The sequence below is a fragment of the Ichthyophthirius multifiliis genome (genome assembly GCF_000220395.1).
Source record: "Ichthyophthirius multifiliis unplaced genomic scaffold scaff_1120509250381, whole genome shotgun sequence".
NCBI classification, from domain to species: domain Eukaryota; phylum Ciliophora; class Oligohymenophorea; order Hymenostomatida; genus Ichthyophthirius; species Ichthyophthirius multifiliis.
This window is the reverse complement of record NW_004086799.1, coordinates 25,708-50,063: the sequence shown is the minus strand read 5'-3', so window position 1 is coordinate 50,063 and position 24,356 is coordinate 25,708. Positions and strand designations below refer to the sequence as shown.

Below are 24,356 nucleotides of genomic sequence, written 5' to 3'. Positions count from 1 at the left end.
TAATTATTGTTTGACTTGATTCAATTTATATCCTTAAATTTTCTTCTATTTTTATTTCTATAAAAAATACATATATAATTATGATGGTAACTTTTTATAAATCAAATATTATTATTTTATAAATAAATTACATTGTTATAATTTAAATTTCAACATTTCTTCTTGTTAGTTTATTTTTTAATTAATATTTTTTTAATTTGTAATGTTATTATTTAAAAATTATTCTTCTTAAGTATTCTACTATTAAATTTTATCGTTTTGTTTAATTTTGCCAAACATTTTCTGAACTTCATTTAGATTATCAAAATATGTATGTTTATCATTATTGTTTTTAAAATTTTAATTGATTTGTGAATCTTTCTAATACCTATCTTATATTTTATTTTTTTAGATATTGAATTATAAATTTGTATAAATATTTTATTTATTTTATAAAATTTATGAGTTATATTAATTATTTTTATATGTTTAAAATTATGTTTCACTTAAGTTATTATTTTTGTATTTATTATATAATTATTTCTCAATATTATTCTATTTATTTCTATCATCAATATCATTTATTATTTTTGGCGTATTATAATTATTATTTTTATGAAATATTTCGCTTTTAACATTCTTAATATTTCCTTAAAATTTGTATTTCCATTATTCATCATCATAAAAATAATCAACTAAAGTATCTTAATTGACATCAAATTAATCTTTATCAATTAATTCACTATCTGAATAATTCTATTCAAATTATTAGTATTCTTAAAAATATTTCTTTATTTAATTTTGATTTTTTTATATTTAGTTATTAATTATATTTTATTTCAAATATTGCTTTTATTAGCCTTAATTTAACGTTAAGTATTAATTTTTAATAACATTAGAATTCAACTTTTAACCAATTTTATCAGTCAAATTCTGTTCATATTATGTCATTTAATTTGGATATTCTTTTTTTCCATTCGGGGTTACTAAATTTGAATTAAGAAATATTAATTTATTATTTTATATTTCATAATTATTTTAATTATTTATTTGTTAAGAAAATAATCTTTTTTAAAATTCTTCTTGAAAATCAAATTATTAATTTTAGAATATCTAATATTTTACACCCTATCTGTAAACTTTTTAAGATTATTTAGATTTCTCAAGCATTTTCTATTTTCATTTTAATTTAAAGTTAATTAATAAAATATATATAATTTTTATTTATAAAAGTCAAATAACATATTTGTAATTTTAAAAATTACTTATAGATTTGAAGATTATAGTTTTATGTTTTATACTAAATTTTTAACATCGATTTCATTCATTAAATTTCAGTTTTTACTTATTATTTTATTTTATATTTATTTTTCTTAACAAATAGAGTTAGAAAATTATTTACTTTAAATATATACATAACTAAAAATATATTATAAATAATATTAATTTTATATGAAAAATCATAAAAAAACAAAATTTAGTTATTTTTATTTATTTTCATTTTAATAATTAAGACTTTTATTTAATTTTAAAAATAAAATAATTGATTATTAACGATTTATATTGCATTTTTGTTTTTCTCTATTTTAAAAATAACATATTTCCTTACTTATTAAGGTAACTTTCTCAATTTTAGACAATAAACAACTCAAACACCCTTAATTATATTTTTTATAAAAATTAAAAAAAAAAATTATCAAATTTAAAAACTTATAATTACTTTTTTAATTTGAATAAAAATAAATAAAATGTATTTTTATTTATATGTAATGAATCTAATTAATTGCTTTTAATTTATTCTTAATTTATTTTTATATAATTTCTTTAAATATTTTTAGACTATTTTAATTTTTTTTAATTTATAATTTAGCTTTTTTTTATATTATTATATTTTTATAATTTAAATTTATAGAATAATTTTTAAATTAACACTTTTTTGTAATTAATTATTAATGATCTAGCGATATAAATATAGATACATATTTGCCTGCAATTATTAGATATTGTTTTTTTATCAAAATTGAAAATTTAATATAAAAAGAATTCAAAAGATCTTTTATATTTAAATTTGATATAAAATGATTTAAAGATAATTAAAATCAAAATTAAAATTAAAAAAAAATTAAATACTTTTAAAATAAGTATATATTTGTAAGTTATTAATAAATAATAGTTATATAGAAGTATTACTTTTTAAGTTTTATTTTTGGCGACATTGATATTTAAGATGATAAATTTTTTAAAACAATAATAAACAAAATTAAGATTTTTTATAAAAAATATAATTTAAAAAAATCTATTAGTTTTTATATTCATATCTGTTTACAAAAAGTATGAATTACAAATAAATAATAAAATTAATAATAAAAAAATTTTTTTTAACTAAATTAATACATATAAGGTATAATGAAAAAATATTTCTAATAGAGGAATATAATAACGTTTTTAAATCATATAGTATTGATATTTCGTATTGTAAGAATCAGTATAAATAATTAAAAAAAATTATAAATTTTATTTATAATATAAAACTTAAAATTTTAAAATAAAAAATTAGAAGAGCAAATATGAATTTATATACTTATTGTTTATTAATAAGATTATATATTCAAATAACATAAAAATAATATTCGAAAATAAAAATAAATAAAAATAATAAATAAAAATTTATTTAAAAAATTTAATAAACAATAAAAATAACAATAATAAAAAAAAAAAAAAAATTATAAAAAAAAATTTAAATAAATGATAAAAAAAAATTTTAATTTTTTTTTTATATAAATTAATAAATATATTATATATATATAATATAAAAAAAAAAAAAAAATTAATTTAATATATAAATATAAATATATATATATATATATATATATATATATATTTTTTATTTATTTATATATATATATATTTTTTTATTTTTATAATAAAATTAGCTTTCTTCATAAAAAAATTAAAATATAAATTATATTCTAATTTATTAATTTATTAATTTAAATACCTTAAATAATAATATAAATTAAATATATTGAATTAAAATTAATGAATAAATAATTTTTAAATAACATTTACACAATAAATGTATAATATAAAAAATTTTTATTACTTAATTTATTAATTTTTTATTATCACCCTAAAATTTTTTATGATATCATTTAGTCAATAAAAAATATTTTATATATATATTTTTTTATTTTTTTTTAATTTAATATTTTTTTATATAAATTATAAAATAAAAACTACAATAATTTATTTTATTATAATCTTTACTTTCAAAATCTTTCTCCTCTGATTCTCCTAGCCAATTATAAATCTTTAGTCATAATAGTAACCCTTTTGGCATGAATAGCACATAAATTAGTATCTTCAAATAGTCCGACTAAATAAGCTTCAGATGCTTCTTATAAAGCTAAAATAGCAGAAGATTAAAATCTAAGTTCTGCTTTAAATTCATGAGCAATATCTCTAACTAATCTTTAGAAAGGTAATTTTCTAATCAATAAATCTGTAGATTTTTAATATTTTCTGATTTCTCTTAAAGCAACAGTTCCAGGTCTGAATCTATGAGGCTTTTTAATTCCTCCAGTAGCAGGTGCTGATTTTCTAGCAGCTTTTGAAGCAAGTTATTTTCTAGGGGCTTTAGCTCCAGTTGATTTTCTTGCAGTTTATTTAGTTCTTGCCATTTTATTTTTATTTTTTTTTTTTTTTATTATTTAATTATTATTATTATTTTTTATTGTAATATATATAGCAAATGTACTAATGTTTTTTATAAATTTGAGTTTATTTTAATTAAGAAAAGTAAAAGTAAGATAAATAAAATGATTATATTATTTTTTTGGATAATTAAAATAATTTATTTAATAATTTTATTAGTATATATCAATTAAAATTATCCAATCATATTAGAAATCTGATTTGAAAAAAGGATAAATACTAATAATTAAAAAAAAAAAATCAAAACAATAAAATAATTAAAAAAAAAATATCTTAAAAATAAAAAAAATGGCAGCAGGAAAAGGAGGAAAAGGAGGAAAAGGAATGGGTAAAGTTGGTGCTAAAAGACATTCTAGAAAGTCCAACAAAGCTTCAATTGAAGGTATTACTAAACCTGCAATTAGAAGATTAGCAAGAAGAGGTGGAGTTAAAAGAATCTCATCATTCATATATGATGATTCAAGACAAGTTTTAAAATCTTTCTTAGAAAGTGTTGTTAGAGATGCTGTTACATACACAGAACATGCAAGAAGAAAAACTGTAACTGCTATGGATGTTGTTTATGCCCTTAAGAGATAAGGAAGAACTCTTTACGGATTTGGTGGTTGAAATATTTTTATTAACATTGCTTATTTGTTTATTTCATATTTTATTTTATGTATAATTGATTTATTTTTTTTATATTTAAGATTACTTTATTTTTTTATTCTATTCTGTTATAACTTTTAATTATTTAATAATATTTTTACATACTTAATATATTCGATATTTCAAACATATTAATTATTATCAAATTAAATTATTAATTTTCAATGCTTTTTAAAATTATATGGTCATTTATTTTAAGAAGAATTTCTATAAATATTAAATAACTATAGATTTAAATAAATTAAAATTTTATACATAATTATATTAAATCATTTAGATTAATTTAAAAATATTAATACTGTATATCCTTATTAATTAAATTCATATTAATTGTAACTCTTTTTAATATATATGTAAAAATAAAAAAATATGTTCTTTCTTTTGGACAAAATAAATGGAATCTTAATTAATCAGAGCAAAAAAAAAGTTTTTTGTTATTTAATTTTTAATTTCTAATATATTTTTATGTACAAACTTCTTGACCTGAAATATTTATTTTGTTAAACATTCTATTTAAATTATTTTAATATAGTTTAAATATTACTTTCTTCACATAAAAAATAAATTTTATATTTAATTTTTTTTTTCCTCTTTAATATAAAAAATTAATTTTATTTTATTTTATTATTAAAAATTTTGAAATGTAAAAACAATCAATCCAACTTGCAAGAATTTATTTTCAAAATTAAATTAAATTAAAGAAAGAAAAAATAAAATAAAATTTTTTATCCAAAAAGAAATTTTCTAATTAAAAAATATCAAGTAATTTTCTAATTAAAAAATATCAAGTTAAATTATAAACACTATTATTTTAAGGAAAAAAAAAAACATAAATTATATTATTATAAAAATTTTAATAGTATTATGTTTAGAATTGATAATATAAAATAATAAATATTATTTTATTTATTTATATATGTATTTATTTATAATATTATGTTTATTGAAATAGAATAAAATTATAATTAATTAAGAAACCCATAAAAATAATAAAAATATAAGCGTTCAGTATAAAAATATTTTTCTTAATATATATTAGCTGTCATATAATTGCGTTTTTATAAATTTTAAAAAAAATGTTAATAGGTAACATTCAAATTATCCCGATATTCAAGTTGAATTCTCCGTTGAAAAGGCATATATATTCAAAATAAATGAAATGAAAATAAAAAAATATTTAATAATTTAATAATTTCAAAAAAAAAACAATAGGTTTCATTTCAATAAACAGATGATAAAAAATGTTTAATTAAATCAGGTTTACAAAAAATATATCATATATATTATAAATATAAATATATATTGGGATGGTTTATAAATTAAATTTGGGGGGGTTTATTGTTATAAAAAAAAATATCAAATTCAAACATCAAGTACTTCATGAACACTTCTAGTCAAATAGGTATATGAATATAAAATATACAAACATTATAATAACACGCGCATATAAATAAATGACAGCTATGTGGTGACTGATTGCACCATTATTTTTTAATTAATTAAAAATATATACTTTAAAAAAATATTATTTAAAATTGCTTTTACAAAGTTAATAATTTTAATTTTAAAATAATATTTAAAATTTAAATATAATTCTATTTCAAAGTTAAAAAGATAAAAAGAATAAATAAAAATTAAGTTTTTAATAAATTGTAATAATAATATATTTTATAGTCATTTTTAAATATTTTTTTTTATTTTATAATAAAATTAAATATTAAAATTTTTAAAAATATAAAATAATTATATCTAATATTGATTAAAGTTTGTATTTCAATAAATTAAACTTCTTAATTTATACTTTGTATAAGAATAATAAAAGTAATTAATATTATTAGTTTTATTTTATTTTTATTAAAATATTTATATTGATTAATTAATAAATATGACAGAAAATCATTAATAAATTATTATTATATTAAAATAAATAAAAAGAAATTATTTATAAAGATATTTAAAAATTAAATATTTATTAAAAAAAATATTTAGCCTTAAAATACTTAATTTTAAATTAATATAAAAATTTACAATTATAATATTAAAAATTAAATAAAAAATAATTTATATATTTTTTATTTATCTTTTAATATTATAATAATGATAAAATAAATCAATAATTTTTTTTTTCTACTTAAATAAAATAAATTCAATAAATTACTGAATATATTGAAGCTGAGAATTTTTTTATTTAAAAAAAATACTAATTATCAGCTTAATATTTTTCTCGAGTTATTTAAATATTAGAATAAACCAATTAAACATAGGATCATATATATATATAAATATTATTAAAATAAGCCAAAAATTACTAAGAAATTCAGTAAAAAGACTTATTGCATAACATTTTTTATAAAATTTATGAGAAAACTAAAGAAGATAAGCATATAATTAATGCATTGGCTTATTCATATGAATCAAATAATTTAAAATAATCTTATAATTATCTTTAATATCTAGAAAATAATCCCAATTATTTATATTATAAAGGAACATATGAAATATTACTGAGAAATTCAAAAAAAGCGCAAGAATGTTTAAAAGAATATATTAATAAGTATTAAAATGAAAACCATTGTATAAACAAAAATAATATATGTATTTAAATTTAATTTTAAAAAAGGGAAAGCATTTAATAATTTAGGAGTCTCAATATGGTAATAATAATATCCGAATTTCAATAATTTGAATGTTTTGTAAGACATTAAAAAATAACATACATTAGCAAGTTAAAGTCCTTATTAAATATTCAAAAAAGCATTATTTTTGAATAATTAAGCAGGCTCTGTTATTTAAAATGATTAAGAAATTACTAATATGTCTGAAATAAATATATTAAATGCTGAAAGTATTATTACTTTGAAATGTTTATGCGATTATTTACTAGATGTTGATACTGAAAAAAACAGAAAAGAACATACATATTGGAGTAAAGTATACTTAAAAACATAAGAGCAACATGATAGATAATAAGTGTTCTTACCACTTATTAATATAGCTCATCATTCTGGTATTTCAAATATGTACCTGAAGTCAGAGGGGCTATTCAACACCATAATTAGTATGCTTGAAAATCATTAAGGAATCGAAAAAATATTATGTATGAATTTCTATGGAAAATTATTATTCAATATTGATAAAAGACAATCAGAAGCTAAACATATTATAAAATAGTCTTAAGAAGATTTTAAAAATAATAATGGAGAATATCAGTAATTACTATAATATCTTTGCATAAATAAAATACTTATTTGAAAATAGAAAAAATAAAATTAATATTAGTTTAATTTATTTTGTTTGGAATTAAAAATAATTTTTATATTTAATTAATTTTATTTTTATATAAATCTCTGGTAATATTTTTTTAATTCATAAATTAAAAATTAATATGCAAATACAGAACTATAAAAATTATATAGCTCAATTTTGTTCCAAATTTTATTTTAAAAATAATTGATTATGCGTTTTTTTTTTTTTGAAAAATAAAAATTCAAAGATCAAAAGACTTTTTTTTGAGACTGAAGATATATATGTATGTATACAAATTTATCAAAGATTAATTTGTATACAAACTAAATCTTTTATAAAAATAAAAAAGATTTAAAAACAAACCAAACTTTTAATACTATTATTTTTTAAAAAAGATGACCTTCAATAAAGGGATACTTGTTTATTAAAATTAAATTCGATAAGTTTTTTTTAATTTAACAATAACCTATTATTTTAAAAACTAAAAATATAATTAATAGTTATTATTAAAAATTTTCACGTGCAGAATTCTAAATAAATTATTATGGAGAGTAATAATCTTATATTTATTTACGAAGTATTACATAAACCATGATAAAAATATATATTTAGAAAAAACAGTTCTAGCTTTTTCATTTATATATTTTTAAATTTTATTTCTATTATTTTTATTTATATATATATATTTGTAATTTTTATAAAAAGATGATATTTTCATAAAATATTAGAAAGTGAGATATTAAAATAATTGCTTAAATTTTAGTTTATATTGATATTTTATATAAAAAAAAAATTATATTTAATATTTTTATTCGTAAATTGTTTTGAAAATCGATAAAATACAATAATGTATATAATTTCAATATAATTACAACTTTAAAATATAAAAAAAATATTATTTATATTTTATTATACTTCGATATAACCAATAATTAAGACAATTTGCAATAATTAATATAAAATTTATTATTGCTTAGTAATTTAAATGATAAAAATATAAACTATAAAATATATATATTAAAATTTAATTATTTCTATTTTGCTTTAATATTTTAAATACTGAAGAAATATTTAAATTAAAAAATATATTTTAAAATATCTTTGTTAATTAATGAAGCAATATAGTTTCTTGCTAAAAATTCGACATTTAAAAAATTTAAAATTAACTATTAATAAAACTATTTCAATTTTATTTATATATTTTTTTTATAATATTAATCTTTGAATTATTGTATATTAAATTTTTAAATTTATAGCAAATATAATTTAATTAATTAGTCCTATTTAATTTATTAAATTTAAATTAATAAAAATAAAATAAAAAAGAATAAAAAAAAAAAAAAAATAAAATAAAATGAAATAAAAAAAAAAAAAAAATGAAATAATAAATAAATTATTAAAAAAATATAAAAAAAAAAATTCTTTTAATTTTCCTATTTTTTTTCATTTTATATAAGTTTTGCATTATTATATAATTTTTTATTATCATTTTTTTTTTTATGTAATATAATTTTATATTTATTATATTTTTTTTTTTATAAAAAAAAATTATTTATTTTTATTAAATTTTATTATTATTATTTTGCTATATTTTTCTTATTTAAGTTTATTATAAATTTTATTATTAATTTTAAATTAAATTATTTTTTTTATTTATAATTATTATAATAAATTATTGTAATATGATTAAAAAAAGGTTTATTTATGCAATTTAATCTATATTTAATATTATTTTATACTGCATTAATAGTTAAAAATATATATTATTATAACTATCCAAAAAATCTAACATATAGTTATAGGATAAATAGATTATAATAATATAAAATTCTAATAATTTTTATATATACTTATGAATTTACTAATCTTAATCTTATACAAATGCCATTAAATTATATTTAAGAATTTGTAAATAAAAAAAAAACAAGCAAACTTTTAGAATTTGTAAATTTAAGCATTGAAATAATACAAGTAAAACTATTAATTTTTTTAATTAAAATATCTAAGCATTATTGATAAAATAATTATAAAAAGATGAAATATGTTATTAAAAAAAAATTATATCAAAAAATTAAACATATTTAAAATAATAAATTTTAAAACTAATAAATTTATAAATATATATTAATTATATCTATTAAACTAAATTTAAAATAATTTTTTTTTTAGTAAATTTGAATATTAAAATATTTAAAAATATTTAAAAAAAATACATTATTTAAAATATTCCGAAAATATATAAATATTTATAAAAATAAATAATAAATGAAAAAAAATTACTATAAAATAAATATTATTTATGTTATAAAAAAAAAATCATTTATATTAAAAAAAAAAATCGTATTATTTATCAGATGTCAAATATATATTAATAAGCTAATTCTATATGATTATTTCTCAAATATTATATTTATAAATATATAATAACTATAAATAAGTTGCTTAAATATAAATATTAATTTAATAAATAATCTATATAAAAGTAATATATAAGAAAAAAAAAATTATTATATAATATAAATAAAAAAAAAATTATAATTTAATTTAATTTAATTTAATTTAATTTAATTTAATTTAATTTAATTTAATTTAATTTAATTTAATTTAATTTAATTTAATTTAATTTAATTGAAATATATTTTTTTTTGACTATTTTTCTTTTTTAAAAACTTATATTTATAAATTTTTTTTTTATATAATTATTTTTTTATTTATTTTTTCCTTTTTTATTTATATATATTATTAATTATTTATAAAATTTATAAAAATATTTTAATTTTTTTTTTTTTTTTTTGTATTATATATAAAAAAAAAAATTTAGTTTATTAATTATATATATATCTAGTTTGATAATTTTTTCATTATTTAATATTTAAATCTTTACTTGCATTTTTAATTTTATATAATTTATTATATACTTTAATATTATTATATTTAAATAATAAAATCAAAATTAATAGTTTTATTTATCTTTTTTTTTTATATTATATACTAATTTTCTTGTTGTTTAATTACTTTTTTATATACTTTTGATTCTTATATATTGCTTTAGTTTTTTTTTATTGTTTATTTCCTTTTTTTTTGCTTTTATTTTTGTTATACTATATACTTAAATAATTATTTTATTTTTCGTTATTTAATATTTTTCTTATAATATAATTTGTTTTATTTTGTTACTTTTAAATCAAAAGTTGAATTTGAATTTATTTTTATATTTTTGTAACTCGAATATCTCTCTTTTTAGTATTGTAAACTGAAGCAAGATTCTTTGATTTTGATGATCTTGTTATTGGTTCCTATAATTTATAATATATTTATAATGCATAATTATAACTTTCTTAATTTAGTAATAGATCTCAGAGATGATTTATGTTAATATTCTTAAAACTTAGTAAAGTTTGAAAACATTTATATTAATATTAAAATTAATATTGAAGTTGATGCTATGTAAAAATAAGCGTAACATTATCATATTGCTATTTCAATGCTTTATAAAATCTTATTGTAATTGTATTTTTTTCTATATTTCATTTTCTACATCACCATATACAATAATTACTATTTTCATAAAATTTAACATTTAAAATATTTTTAAGTTATAATTAAGTTCTTTCAAGGTAATATTTAATTATAAATTATCTTTTAAATTTTTTAAACTAAGTATTTTTAAAACTAATGAATAACAATTTATTGTAATCTAAAATTATTATTTTTTCTTGAAAAAAAAAAAGGAAAACTAAAATTTTTTTGTTTTTTTTGATAAAGTCGTGGTCTGTGCAACCTTTAATTGTAGCAAGACTAAATTCTATGGTTTGAAACAAATGATTGGCGAGAGATATTCTTGGGAGAAGCATGGGAAGCGTTAGGTGTCTTTTGCTATCGGTATTTCCCTATAGTATACTGATACTATAGGTGTGCCCTCATCACTATATAAACCTAGTACCTATTGATAATGCCCGGAGGCTCCCCCAATTAAAGGAAATTAAATATTAGAATTGTTCGTGATTTGTGATTTTGATTTCTTAAGAATATTCTAGAAATTATATATTGCATATATATTTTTGTTTGTTTGTTGTTTTTTTTATTATTTTATTGTATAAGCCTAATTATTGTATTTAGATATTTTATATATATTTATAAATATACAAAATATTCTAGAAATTATATATTCCATATATATTTTTGTTTGTTTGTTGTTCTTTTTATTATTTTATTGTATAAACCTAAATATTGTATTTAGATATTTTATATATATCTATAAAAATATACAATTAATTATTAAAAAATTATTTTAATTAAAATCATAAACAAAATATCTAAAATACAGTTATTTATAATATAAAAATAAATATATTAAATATCATTATATAATTTAATTATTAATTAAAATCTCATTTTTATTTTAAATATAAAAATTAAGAAAAATAAATTAAAAATTTTTGTTGTAATTTATTAATAATTAAAAATTTACAAAAAATATAATTAAATTAATATATTAAAATTATTTTTTTCCTTTAATTTGAATAAATTTATGTTATTTATGCTTTTTTAATAATCTTTGTTATGATCTTTTATATTATAAAAAAGGTTTTTACTTAATTTTTTTGATAAAATAATTTTATCTTATTGGCAAAAATTTTATTAAAGCATATTAGGATGATTTAAAAAATTAGGGTGGGTAGATAAATTTGTTTTAATTAAAGAAAATATTTTATATATAATAATTTAAATATTAAAATAAATTATTTTAATAAGATTTCTATATAAAGCAATTTTATTTTTTACATAAATAATAATTAAATTTTAAAACATTTTTAAAAAGCATAATATTAAAATATATATAAAATAATTAATATATTATATAATTATTTTTAGTTTTTTAAAAAAAATGTTTGTGGAATATTTTTTTAATTTCATATTTATATTTAAAAAAGTAATAATTTAAAATAAAATAAAATTATATTAAACATAGAATATTTATATAATAAAATGAATGAATTATTTTATTTAAAAATAAATAATTAGGTTTCTCAATATTTAGAATTTTTAAAAAAGTAAAGGATTTGTCTTTCAAAATACTCACTTAATGAGAATTTACTAAAAGACTAAGAATAATAAATATTAATATAATTATAAAATATATAAAATTAAGAAAATAATGAATATGTTTAAAATATTTTAGTGAAGGGATACAATTTAGAATCTTTTTTATATAAAATATAATAATAATAAAGCAGGCAAAATTAATACAATCTTAATTATATTATAGAAAAATAAAATATTTAAATAAAAAATCATCCATTAAATAATTAAAATGAAATTTTAGATTATTAAAAATAATAAATAACTGATTATTAATAAATAGTCAATGAAACAAGTTAAGAAATATAAAAAAATAAAATAGAAATTAATGAATTAAATAAAAAATATAGAGATCATATTTAAAATAGAGTTCAAAATTTGTATTACTTATAAGAAAGAAAAAATAAGTTGAAAGAAGAAATCGAGAAAATGGTTAAAGAAAAATAAGAAAATTATTAAAGTTTTCTTAATAAAAAAAAACTGTTATATAAATAAAATAATACGAATTATAATAGTTTTTATATTTATATAAAAATTAAAAACAAGAGTAGGAGAAATTGCTAATTTAAAAAGAAGAACAAAAAATATAATTATGTAAAGAGTAATTAATAGAAAAAAATTAAATAATGAATTAATAATAATCCTAAATGTATGAATAAAATAAATTAATTATAAGCTTAACTTAAAATAAATAAATTTTAAATAACAAATTAACAAAATAATAAAATGAATTCTATAAATGGTTATTATTTTAGATAGCAATATTATTATATATTATATTTATATTTAAAAATAATATAAATATTTTTAAAATATAATGATATATTTTTAATGAAAAAGTATTTTTTTAAAAAAAAGTTATTATTTATCTTTTATGTTTGTTTTGAATAATAAATAATATATAATTTTTTAAATACTAGTTTAAATTATACAATTTCATATAAATCATAAATATATAAGCTTTTCAAAATTAGTTTTTACTGTATTTAATTTTATACTAATAATCATTATTTTTAAGGTTAAAATTCTAAAAACATTATTCTAATCTTTAAAATTCATCGTTTCTTGCATTTGCAAGATCTTATTTAATCTTAAAAATTAAAAATAAATTATTTTAATTTTTCATTAATATTATTAAGAATATATATTTTACCTATTCAAGTTAAAGCTTAAGCCCTTTTTTTTTTTCTTCAACTTCAAATTGTTAATTTAATTATAAAGCAAAAAAGTCTTTTTCTTTTTATAATTGTAAAATTTAAAATTTTAATTCATTAATAACTTATTCTAATTTTTTATTTTCATTTTGTTTTATTTTAAAATTTTAAATGTATTCATTTTATTCTTTTTGTAAATTTTAATTAATTTCATTAAATTTATTAATTTTTAGTTCATATTCAATGATTTTTTATTTTAAGTTTTCGAATTCCTCTTCAATTTAATTATTTTATTCTGTTAAAATAGTGATTTTTTTTTCTAAATCTCTTTTATTTTATTTGCATATTTCATTTTTTTATAAAGTATTTTCAACATTTTCTTTTAAATCCTTGTTTTCTTCTTATAATTCGAATAATTTTTCATTCTAAAATTTAAGTTTTAACTCACAACTTCTTTTAATTTCTTATGTTTAAGTTTTTAATTCGGATATATTTTTTTGTAATTTGAAATTCTATTTTTATAAGTAAAGAAAAAATAATTAATTTTATTTTTACATTTTCTTATTCGGTTTATATAGTATCATTTAACTCAGAATTAAGTCTTTTTTACTCATTTAATAAATGCTGTAATTCATTAATTTATAATACTTTTTTCCTTTAAATTTCATATTCCTATTTAAACTATTCATTTTATTATTATAGTAATTCATACTCAACTTTTATATTTTTAATTTATTCGTTATGAGTTAGTTCCTTTTCAGTCATTAAAATTTTAAATTTTTGCATTGTTTCTTCTATTTCATTTTGCAATGGCTAAATTAAACTATTTTCATCTTTTAATTCTTAAATGTATTTATCTTTTTATAAATTTACTCTATTTAAATTTTTTATCTCATCTTTTTATAATTAAATTTCTTAATCTTATCTGTATATTTTATCTTCTTATTAATTAATAATATTTTCCATATTTTAAAATTATTATTTTATGATTTCATATTCTTACAACATGTCTTTAAAAAAATAAAAATTAAATTATTATAAAACTAAAATACCTTTCATGCATAAAATCTCATTTTAATAATCATATAATAACTAATCTTTCCTATTAAATTCTTATCTTAAATATTCCATCTTTTATAAATAAAATTAAATTATAAATATATATATATATAAATATTTAGTTATTCATTATTTATTTATTATTTATTTATTCATTTATATTTTACTTTTTCTCTTTATTCTTTTAATTTATTTAAATAAAACTCTTCCATCTAAATTTAATCAATTTCGTTTTTCGATTAATAGTCTATTTAATCTTTTTTTTTTATTAATTTTATGAATATAAAAATATATAATATTTATTTGCCCATATTATTTTAAATCATTTTTATTTGTTCTGAAAATATAGTTGAATTTGTAGTTAATTATTTATAAAGTTTTTATTGTTAAGATTCCTAAATAGGTTATATTTTAGAATTTTAACAAATGCTATTATTTTATGATTTTATTTCGTTTTCTATATTTTCCATTTATATTTTATTATTTTACATTAATAAATTAGTTAAAAATATATAATTTTCTTTTCAAAAAAATAACTTTCTTTTATTAAAAATATATTGAATATAATTTTCTTAAATATATAATATTGTTACATATGATAAAGCAATTACGAATATAAAAATAAAATAAAAATTAAATATTAAATATTTTTTAAAAATAAAAAATTATAACTAAGAATATAAAAAAAATAAAAAATAGAATAATCAAAGCAAAATCAATCTTTAAAAACTATAACTTTTTGAAAGTTAAGATTAGATTTTTCAATTTATTTCAAGCACATTTTATTACAAACATACGCTAAATCTTAAGTTTATAATAAATTCATTTAAAAAATAATAACAAAAAATAAGATAAAAGTAAAAAATGAATCATTTTTAGCATAATCAAGCATCGATTTAGGTAGAGGTCTGAAGTCTGATACTCTTTATTAAACTCAAAATTCAGATATATTTAGCTAAATTATATAAAGAAATAGAATTGAAAATTTAACTTAAACATGTATGAGCTTTTGCAGTATCGAAAATATTTACAGGGTTAAAATCGAAATCTTTTTTTAAAAGTTTAATATCAGATTCACATCCATGAAAAACTTTAATAAAGGCGAAACTTTCGAAAAATTATTTTAATTATATAGAACACTATTTTTTTAATTTAATAATATCGATAACAAAATTTGCATCTAAAGTAGATAATTATAAAGTACATACAAAAACTGTTTTTTAATCTTTTAAGTCAAACCAATATTCCAAATCTACACCTATTATTTAATGTTTTTCTAGATTTTTTACTACTTAATTTTCCAATTATTCTTTTTAATCTATAAATTGGCATTTATTTTTTCTGAGTTTATCATTTATTATATTTTCTCTTATTTCTTGATTTGTATTGTTAATTTTATTATAAAACTCTATTTCTTTTTAATTTATTAATTTATATTATTAATTTTTATTCTTCTCTTTCTGGAATTCTTCTATTTTAGATTTATTTAAGTTTATTTTCCAGTCGTTTTCTTAAAACAGCATAATTTATTAATAATTTTTATTTATTTTTTCTATTTCTTCTTTTTTCTATAAATCAAATATTTCGTATTCTGGGATATGAAATTCTACAATTTTTTACATATTTAGATTTTTAAGATTAAATTGTTCTAATATACTTAAAATATCAAAATATTTTAAAATTATAGAAAGCTCAAAACAATTTAAATTATCACCATTCTTTTAAATTAGCAATTCAGATATTAAATTTTCATTTTCTTAAGTTTTTTCTAAATATTTATTTTGTAATGCATTCTTTTCTTAATTTTACTTATATATATATTTTTTATTTAATATTTTTATATATTTTATTTTGTTTTTCTTTAAATGATTTTTATACTAGAAAATATTAATATTTAAGCAACTTATAATATTTATTATATCTTTATCATTTAATTCTAAAATCGATTCAATTAATTCTTAATAATTCTAAAAAAATAAAAAAAATATATATATGTGTATATAAAAAATTACTTGAAATTCCAAATTTTTTAATTAGCAAATAAATTTTAAATAAAAAATGTTAAAGAAATTAATTTTTTTAAACTTAAATAATTATTTAATAAAAATCTCTAATTAATAATCTTCAAAAGAAAAGAATTCAATTAAAATTTAAAATGCATTTAGAGAAAAAACCTAAGGAATAAAATCATAAATTTACTAACATTAAAAAATTGAAAATTCATTCTTTTAAAGTATATTGAAAACAAAAAGATTTATATAAATTTCTTATAATTAGTTTCCATTTTATTTTAATATATTAATAAAATGTCTATATTTCTAATCTATTGTCTAAATTAATAATTTATTTGTTTCATTTTCTACCAAATAAGTATATATTTCTATATTTTACCCTATTAAAGCTTCGTCTAGAGGACTAAATCTTTTTGTAATTTTTTTTAAATTTATTAATTGAAACCTATTAAAAAAGTTTAATAATATAATCAAAAATACCCTTTTCTATTTCAAGTAAGGCAGCTTAATATTTTTGAATAAGCATTTAAACAGTTAAAATATGTCCAAACCTACTTGCAAAATGAAGAGGAGTATCTCCATTTTTTTAATAAAATTAATTAAAATAAAAATTAAACAAAATAAATTAAACGTTATTCTAGCAATTTACATCAGCATTATAAGCCATTAATAAAGGAATACTATCTAAAGCTTCAGAAGAACAAGCAATATGTAAAGCAGTTGATCCATCAATATCTTACAAGTTTACATCAAGTCCTTTTTCAAGTAAAAGTTAAGCAGCTTCAGGACAATCTCTTCCAAAAGTACCTAACTATAAATCAAGGCCTTTTGGAACTACTTTTTTACCATCTCTGCCACCTTTAGGTCCGAAAATTGCATTATGTAATGGATTTCTACCTTTTATATCTCCCCATTTATAATCTATTTAAGGCTAATCTAATAAAAATCTTACGACATCAGCTCTACCGAGAAAACAAACTTTATTTAAAGGAGTTCTCAAAAGTTTAGTTTTAGTATTTATATCAGCATTATGTTCTTTTAAATATTTAATAATTCTTATACTTAAAGTAATAGAATAAAATTAAATTAAATTAAAAAAAATACTTGCCTAAACAACAAGCCCAATAAAAAGGTGTCCTTAACAAGTATTCTTTATGTTCAATATTAACTTTTTTTTTTTCGATAAGAAATTAAATTATATTTAAATTCTCTCCTCTAATTGCATAAAATAAAGGCGTCATTTTTTCAATATTCTCGCTTTCCCAATCACATTTATATTCTTCCGAAATTTCACAAATTTCAATATTCCCTACTTCGCAAGCTATATGCGAAGCTTTACATAAATTTTTTTAATCTGGCTTTTTTTTTTATTATTATTTTTCAATATTTCTTTTACCATTTCTATTTAATATGGATTTTATTTAAGAAATTTATAAATCTCTTCAACTTTTTATTATCTTATTAGTTCAAATACCTTTATTTATGATTAATGCTCTTTTAATTGTTTATCCTTCAATATTTTTTGGTTTTTTTCATTTGAAATCAAAGGAAATATATTACTTTTTACATTACAGTTTTTTTTGTATAATGTTTTCATATTTTTATTTATATACCTTATATTTTGATAAAATATGTGAATATTCTAAAAAAGAATTAAATTTTATCCTTTATTCATTTCTTTAAATAATTTGTTCATAATATTGCATTTTTAAAATGTAATATATAAAATTAAGTGTAATATATTGTAATTATGATGATTTGTTTCAATTTATTTTTAAATCAAATTAACTTTTTGTTGATTAAATAAAATTTAAAAATAGTTTTTATTAAAATATTCATTTAATTATACTAAATTTTGATAAAAATGTTTTTTTTTTGCATTTATTTATTCACAAACATATAGAATATCTTAAATATTAAGTAAATTTATTATTTTAATGTTATTAATAGATTATTCTATTGATTATATACTTTAAGACATCATTAATATAAGCTATCTTTATTTTAACACTTTTTAATTTATCATCATATTTTATTCTAATCAATTAATTTATCAATATTAAAAATAAAGGTATCCATTTTAAAAAATTATATTGTTTTTTAAAATAAATTAAATATTTTATATATTTTTTATTTATTTTATTTTATAAATAAATTTAATTAAATTTCAATTATTATTTTTTCTAATTCTAACTTTGATTTTAATTTTTTTCTTTAGTTTTAAATTTTACTTTTTTTATCTATATTATATAAAACTTAAAAATATAAAAATTAATTTTATTTTTTCATAAAAATCCATCAAATAAAGGTAAATCACTACTAAATTTTTAATTTTAATAATAAAACGATATTTTGATAATTCTATTATTTTTCACAAAAAAAATTCTAGTTAACACTTTTTTATTAAAACACTTTTGAAAAAAAGATGTAAAATATAAATTAGAAATTAAAGCATATTGAATATATATATATCTATTCAAATTTATCAATTTAAAAGTGCTCGTTTGCAGAAATAAATTCAGCTATTTAGGGACCATATAACTTTAATATTAATGAAAATTAATTTTACATAATAATTAATTTTTAGTTTTAATATATTTTTTGCTTTTATTTTTTTATTTTTTAAAATAAATTTATTTTTATCTAAAATTATAAATTCTAATTGATTTTATTATATTAATTTTTTTTATTTATGATATTTTTTTATAGTTAAAAAAATGTTGTAAATAGCAAGATTTGTTTAGGAAAACTACACATTTTTGAAATTCATTTTAAATTTGATATTTTATTTTATTTTATTTTAAAAAAATAATATTAATATTTTTAAACAAGATTTATAAAAATCTTTAATATATAGTAAATAAAGAATTTAATATAATACAATTTTTATATATAATATTTTTTTAATATAATAAAAATTAATTTATTGTTTAGTTTAATATTATTATAACTATTTTTAAAAAAGGAATAAAATATAATTCTTATATTAAAGGTATAAAAGATGTAATAAATAAAAAATTTATTCAACAAAGCATGCTATAAAGGACTATAATTAATATTAAAATATACTTTAGAAAAGAATATAGGTTAATATATTAATATTGAAGATTTGTAAGCCACAGAAAATTTCGAAGAATTAGAAGGAATAAATGTAAAAAAAAAAAAAATTCTTAAAAAAAAAAAAAAAGTTAAAATTAAAAATAAATGAAATCAATAAAAAAATATTTAAAAACAAAGAAATTTAAATATAGAATGGATAAATAAAATATTTAAAAATAAAAATACCAATATAAATTTAAACAATTTTAAATTAACCGATAGTTGTACAAATGGAAGGATTGTCTTTAGATTTTACATTTAATTTTTTTAATTATTATTTTGAATAAAATTTAGACTTTGATTAAAAAATATAAGATTAATAAAACGAATAAAACGAAAAGAAATAGTAAGAAAAAACAAAAAGTATTAACTTGCTTTTATAAGTAATATTCAACACTGAACTTAACATAAAAGATATCAATATAAGACTATTTTATTTTCCTAAAGAAAAATAATTATAAAATAATATAAATCCTTTTTTTGAACTAACAATTGAAAAAATTTAAACTATATAATCAAATTAATAATTTGATTAATCATTAATAACTTAGGATTATTAAAAAAAATTGTTTTCACATTAATATTTTCAAATATATAAATTAACTTTAAAAAACAAAAATCCAATTTAATTAATAATACATTCGATCTTAAAGAAATAAAAATGTAATATTAAAAAAATGAAAATAATTAAATTATATTTAACTTTGAATAAATAAATATATATTTAGATATAATTTAATTAAATCTTTTAATGTAAATTATAGAAATAATTGATATATTAAAAGACATAAAATATTAAATATAATAGTATTAATTATAAAATAAAGAAAATAAAGAAAAAATACTATAAAATTTTGAAAAATTTATTGAGAAAAATACTTAAATTAATCAAAGTTCTAAACAAAATGTATTTAAATAATCAACAGATTTCAATTAATTATAATAAAACGATTTTTTTGAAGAAAATTATGAGAATATTTTAGAAATTCAAACTTAAATTAATAATTAATTTCTTTTTGAATAGTCTTAAATAACTAAAAATAAATTTGATTTAGTTTTTTAGTCTAATTAAAATATTTAATAAAGTATTAATCTACAAAAAAATTCTCTGTAATTAGAAAACGAATTAAAAGTAAATATTTAATGTCCGAAATTGTCAATAGTTCTATTTTTAAAAGAAAATAAACTTCAGGATAAAAATAATTTTAGGAATAAGATGATTATTTAAGAATAAAAATAAAATCTATAAATATTTAAAAATAAGAAGAAAACCTAAATGTGAACTTTAGTTGCTTAAATGTTGATTAAATTAAAAAAGATGAATATAATTTGTGTAAAATAATGATAATTAAATGTTTATCAAAAAAGAAAAATAATTATGAAGCAAAAAAATACCAGAAAAAAAAATTTTCATTCCAAATAAAATTAAAAGTAATATTTATTTTGCAAAAAATAAAATCGAAGCTCAATTTGAAAAAAATAAAAATTTCTCTCTAAAAAAATTAGAGTTTAATTTTTCTAATTTACTTATTTTCTTTGATTGTTAATTTCTACTTTAAATTTAAAATAAATTAAAATTATTTAAAGAAAAATAAACATTTTTCTTAGATTAGAAAACTTTTTTTTATACAAAAAAGGAATAATAAAAACAAATTAAATTAATAATTAAAATTGCTTATTTTTAAATCAATATATTTACTCATAATATGACAAAAAACATATTTTAATAGAATAATAAATATTAATTTTAATGTATTTGCTCTTCATGTAAAAAAGATGCTTCTAAAATAATTTAATATAATAATAATTTCTTAACTTTATATTATGGAAATTTAAAAGTAAATGTTTCTGATAAAATAAATGCTTTTTTTGACAAAGGAATATTATTTTTGACTAAAATAGACAGTAAAATAAGTAAAGAAATTTTAATTTGGAATAAAAAAAATGAATAAATAAAATTTTTTTTAAATAAAAACGATTATAAAATAAAAATGATATTTTCTTTTTTAAAGATTTTTATAAATGAAACTATTTTAAACCAATTATTTTCTTTTTTTAATAGTTTAAGATTTGTTTTGTTTCTTAAAGAAACTGATAATATATAAAGTTTATTAAAGATAGAAATAGAATTAAAGATTGATACTATTTAAACATTTCTTTAAAAAGAAAATGAGTAAAACTATGCTTTTTTGGGTTTAAAGCTTTTTGAAATTCATTTAAAAATGCAATAAAATGCAATAAAACAATAAAAATTTATTAAAAATATAGAATTCTTCACCTATATTTAAGCTAAAATTGATGAAGTTTTATTCCAAATCTTAGAATAAAACTACTTTCTTATAGGAGTCAAAGATAAAGAGGAAGATTTTTGTTTTTAAACAAAAAGTTCTATAATTTACTAACATCATTAAGACAATAATAATTAATTAAATGAATTTCATAATAATTTAGGAATAATTTTATATAAAAACAAAGAATAATAAGGATAAATAAATTTTGATTTAAATATTTATAAGAATTCATATGAAAACACCAAAACTTTTGAGCGAAAAAGTGAGCAAAAAATAGTATTAAATGATTTTTGTATATAAAACATGACTTTAAATATATATTTATTAGAATAACTTATATAGATATACTATATACTTATAAAAAACTTTGTATTAATCTAATAAAGTATAAGAGAAGGAGATTTTTATAATGAAGAAATAATAATAAATACAATGTAGATTTAAAATTTTATATCTAAAAATATAAAAATTGATATTTAATTATTATAATCAATTGATTTTTTAGAAAAAAATATATTTTCAATAACTGAAAACATAATATAGAATTTATAAAATGAAAACTTTTAAGTTTGTTTTTCTAAAAAAAATAATTTTCATTTAAATCCTGAAAGATTAATTTTGAAAATAAAAAAAATGAATTTAAATTTTATAAATGATGAGTTTGTTTTGAAAATAGATTTATTCAAAGCATTTTTTTTACATTAAAATGATAATAGTTCTATTTTCCATCCTTTTTTTGCTTTAGATTAATAATTTATTTAAAATGCTGGATTTGTTAATATTTTTAATATTGAAAATATTGAAATTTCTCAAAAGAGATTAAAGAAAAAAATACTAATCTAAAATGTTTTTTGCTTTTTTTGTGAAGATTCTGTAAAATTTTTATATTTGTTTATTTAAAATACTAATCTTAATGTTGAATTCATTATAAAATAAAATTAAGAATTTATTGAATAAATAAATAATTTAAAAAAATATAATGACAATTAGAAACAACATTCTAATTTAAAAATAAAAGACCTTAATGAAAAAAATAAAAAAACTAACTAATAAATAGACTCATCTTAATATAATAACAATAATACAGAATTTGAAATTATTTAAGTTTTATAAAAAGATGATTTTTAAATTAGAAACAAATTTAAAATTAAAATTGAATTTCTTAATATAAAGCTTTTTGAAGGTAAAGATTTTGATTTTAAAGGAAAAAAGAAAATAATTTAAAAAACTAAATAAAAAACCTAAAAAACTAGTGATTCTAACGAAGAAAATATAATTTAAATTTAAGTATAGGAAGATTAAGAAATAAATTAAATATAAAAAATCAATATAAATCATATGTTAATTTTAAAGGATTATTTCAAATTTTAAATTAATTAAAAAGATTAGAATTAAGTATTGAAAATGACTTCTTTTTAAAGATTAAAGGATAAATAAAAAAAGTAAAATGTTTATTTAGAAATAAGTATCCAAAATGTAAATTATTCTTAAAACAATTTTGATAAAAAAATATAAACTCAAAATCAAAAAATTCTATATTATTCTGAATTTTCTATTTTTGATCTTTCTTTGAAATAAAAGTTTTAAAATTAAGAAGTTGTAATATTTTATGTTTAAAAAATAGAATAATAATAATAAAAATCTGATTTTTTAAAGTTGCATTATTTTAATTCAATAATAAAAGAATTTAATATTTATTATCTATTAAATTTTTAAGTGTATATAAATGAAAATCTTTTTTTCTATATTTAAGCAGAAAATATAGAATTTTTATCAAGGTTTATAAAAGAGACTCTTAATATAATAAAATATAAATAAGAAAATTAATAAGAATTATTTATAAATTTCTAAAAAATTTTGAAAGAAAAAATAATAAATTTATAAAAATATAAAGATGATTTATCAAATGAAAATTTAATAAATAATGAAGAAGAAAAAAAAGAAGAATTATTTTTAAATGAATTTGAAATAATTTAAACTGAACCTATAAAAATAGTTCAAGATTTTCAAATAAATGAATTTAAAATAAGAATAGAAAGTATTAAAGATATTATTAATTTTGAAAAATTATT

The 24,356-nt window shown here is 14.4% G+C and overlaps 5 protein-coding genes across 5 annotated transcripts, besides 33 other annotated features; 2 read left to right on the top strand and 3 right to left on the bottom strand. All coding sequences in view use genetic code 6, as the record gives it.

Annotated features, from left to right (window-relative positions):
- Positions 1–2,070: 2,070 nt before the first annotated feature.
- Positions 2,071–2,106: a microsatellite.
- A 514-nt stretch (positions 2,107–2,620) lies between these two features.
- Positions 2,621–2,695: a microsatellite.
- Positions 2,661–2,738: a microsatellite.
- Positions 2,685–2,741: a microsatellite.
- Positions 2,694–2,740: a microsatellite.
- A 73-nt stretch (positions 2,742–2,814) lies between the features above and the next one.
- Positions 2,815–2,887: a microsatellite.
- A 284-nt stretch (positions 2,888–3,171) lies between these two features.
- On the bottom strand, positions 3,172–3,716 carry IMG5_069740 (hypothetical protein; the record flags this gene model as incomplete). Its single annotated transcript, XM_004036770.1, has 1 exon — positions 3,172–3,716. A coding segment is annotated over one exon (468 nt), but the record flags the coding sequence as incomplete, so codon positions are not given.
- Positions 3,658–3,709: a microsatellite.
- A 198-nt stretch (positions 3,717–3,914) lies between the features above and the next one.
- Positions 3,915–3,978: a microsatellite.
- A 3-nt stretch (positions 3,979–3,981) lies between these two features.
- IMG5_069730 (hypothetical protein) lies at positions 3,982–4,302 on the top strand (the record flags this gene model as incomplete). Its single annotated transcript, XM_004036769.1, has 1 exon — positions 3,982–4,302. One exon carries the CDS (start codon positions 3,982–3,984, stop codon positions 4,300–4,302), a length of 321 nt encoding a protein of 106 aa, XP_004036817.1.
- Positions 3,990–4,017: a microsatellite.
- A 777-nt stretch (positions 4,303–5,079) lies between the features above and the next one.
- Positions 5,080–5,131: a microsatellite.
- Positions 5,132–5,842: 711 nt separating this feature from the next.
- Positions 5,843–5,876: a microsatellite.
- A 15-nt stretch (positions 5,877–5,891) lies between these two features.
- Positions 5,892–5,935: a microsatellite.
- Positions 5,936–6,636: 701 nt separating this feature from the next.
- Positions 6,637–7,509, bottom strand: IMG5_069720 (hypothetical protein). The gene has a single exon (XM_004036768.1). It carries the CDS (start codon positions 7,342–7,344, stop codon positions 6,988–6,990), a length of 357 nt encoding a protein of 118 aa, XP_004036816.1. The 5' UTR covers positions 7,345–7,509; the 3' UTR covers positions 6,637–6,987.
- Positions 7,510–8,892: 1,383 nt separating this feature from the next.
- Positions 8,893–8,970: a microsatellite.
- Positions 8,894–9,003: a microsatellite.
- Positions 8,896–8,964: a microsatellite.
- Positions 8,896–8,972: a microsatellite.
- Positions 9,004–9,025: 22 nt separating the features above from the next.
- Positions 9,026–9,073: a microsatellite.
- Positions 9,027–9,067: a microsatellite.
- Positions 9,063–9,126: a microsatellite.
- Positions 9,127–9,149: 23 nt separating this feature from the next.
- Positions 9,150–9,220: a microsatellite.
- A 447-nt stretch (positions 9,221–9,667) lies between these two features.
- Positions 9,668–9,705: a microsatellite.
- A 162-nt stretch (positions 9,706–9,867) lies between these two features.
- Positions 9,868–9,911: a microsatellite.
- Positions 9,912–10,117: 206 nt separating this feature from the next.
- Positions 10,118–10,217: a microsatellite.
- Positions 10,218–10,262: 45 nt separating this feature from the next.
- Positions 10,263–10,307: a microsatellite.
- Positions 10,308–10,628: 321 nt separating this feature from the next.
- Positions 10,629–10,680: a microsatellite.
- Positions 10,681–10,861: 181 nt separating this feature from the next.
- Positions 10,862–11,627, top strand: IMG5_069710 (hypothetical protein). The gene is made up of 2 exons (XM_004036767.1): positions 10,862–11,247; positions 11,319–11,627. Exons 1-2 carry the CDS (start codon positions 10,865–10,867, stop codon positions 11,401–11,403), a joined length of 468 nt encoding a protein of 155 aa, XP_004036815.1. The 5' UTR covers positions 10,862–10,864; the 3' UTR covers positions 11,404–11,627.
- Positions 11,615–11,849: a microsatellite.
- Positions 11,850–13,438: 1,589 nt separating this feature from the next.
- Positions 13,439–13,501: a microsatellite.
- A 1,496-nt stretch (positions 13,502–14,997) lies between these two features.
- Positions 14,998–15,035: a microsatellite.
- Positions 15,005–15,042: a microsatellite.
- A 2,343-nt stretch (positions 15,043–17,385) lies between these two features.
- IMG5_069700 (hypothetical protein) lies at positions 17,386–18,491 on the bottom strand (the record flags this gene model as incomplete). Its single annotated transcript, XM_004036766.1, has 3 exons — positions 17,386–17,445; positions 17,544–17,929; positions 18,467–18,491. 3 exons carry the CDS (start codon positions 18,489–18,491, stop codon positions 17,386–17,388), a joined length of 471 nt encoding a protein of 156 aa, XP_004036814.1.
- Positions 17,486–17,519: a microsatellite.
- Positions 18,492–19,560: 1,069 nt separating the features above from the next.
- Positions 19,561–19,599: a microsatellite.
- A 163-nt stretch (positions 19,600–19,762) lies between these two features.
- Positions 19,763–19,808: a microsatellite.
- A 2,404-nt stretch (positions 19,809–22,212) lies between these two features.
- Positions 22,213–22,244: a microsatellite.
- Positions 22,245–24,356: the final 2,112 nt, after the last annotated feature.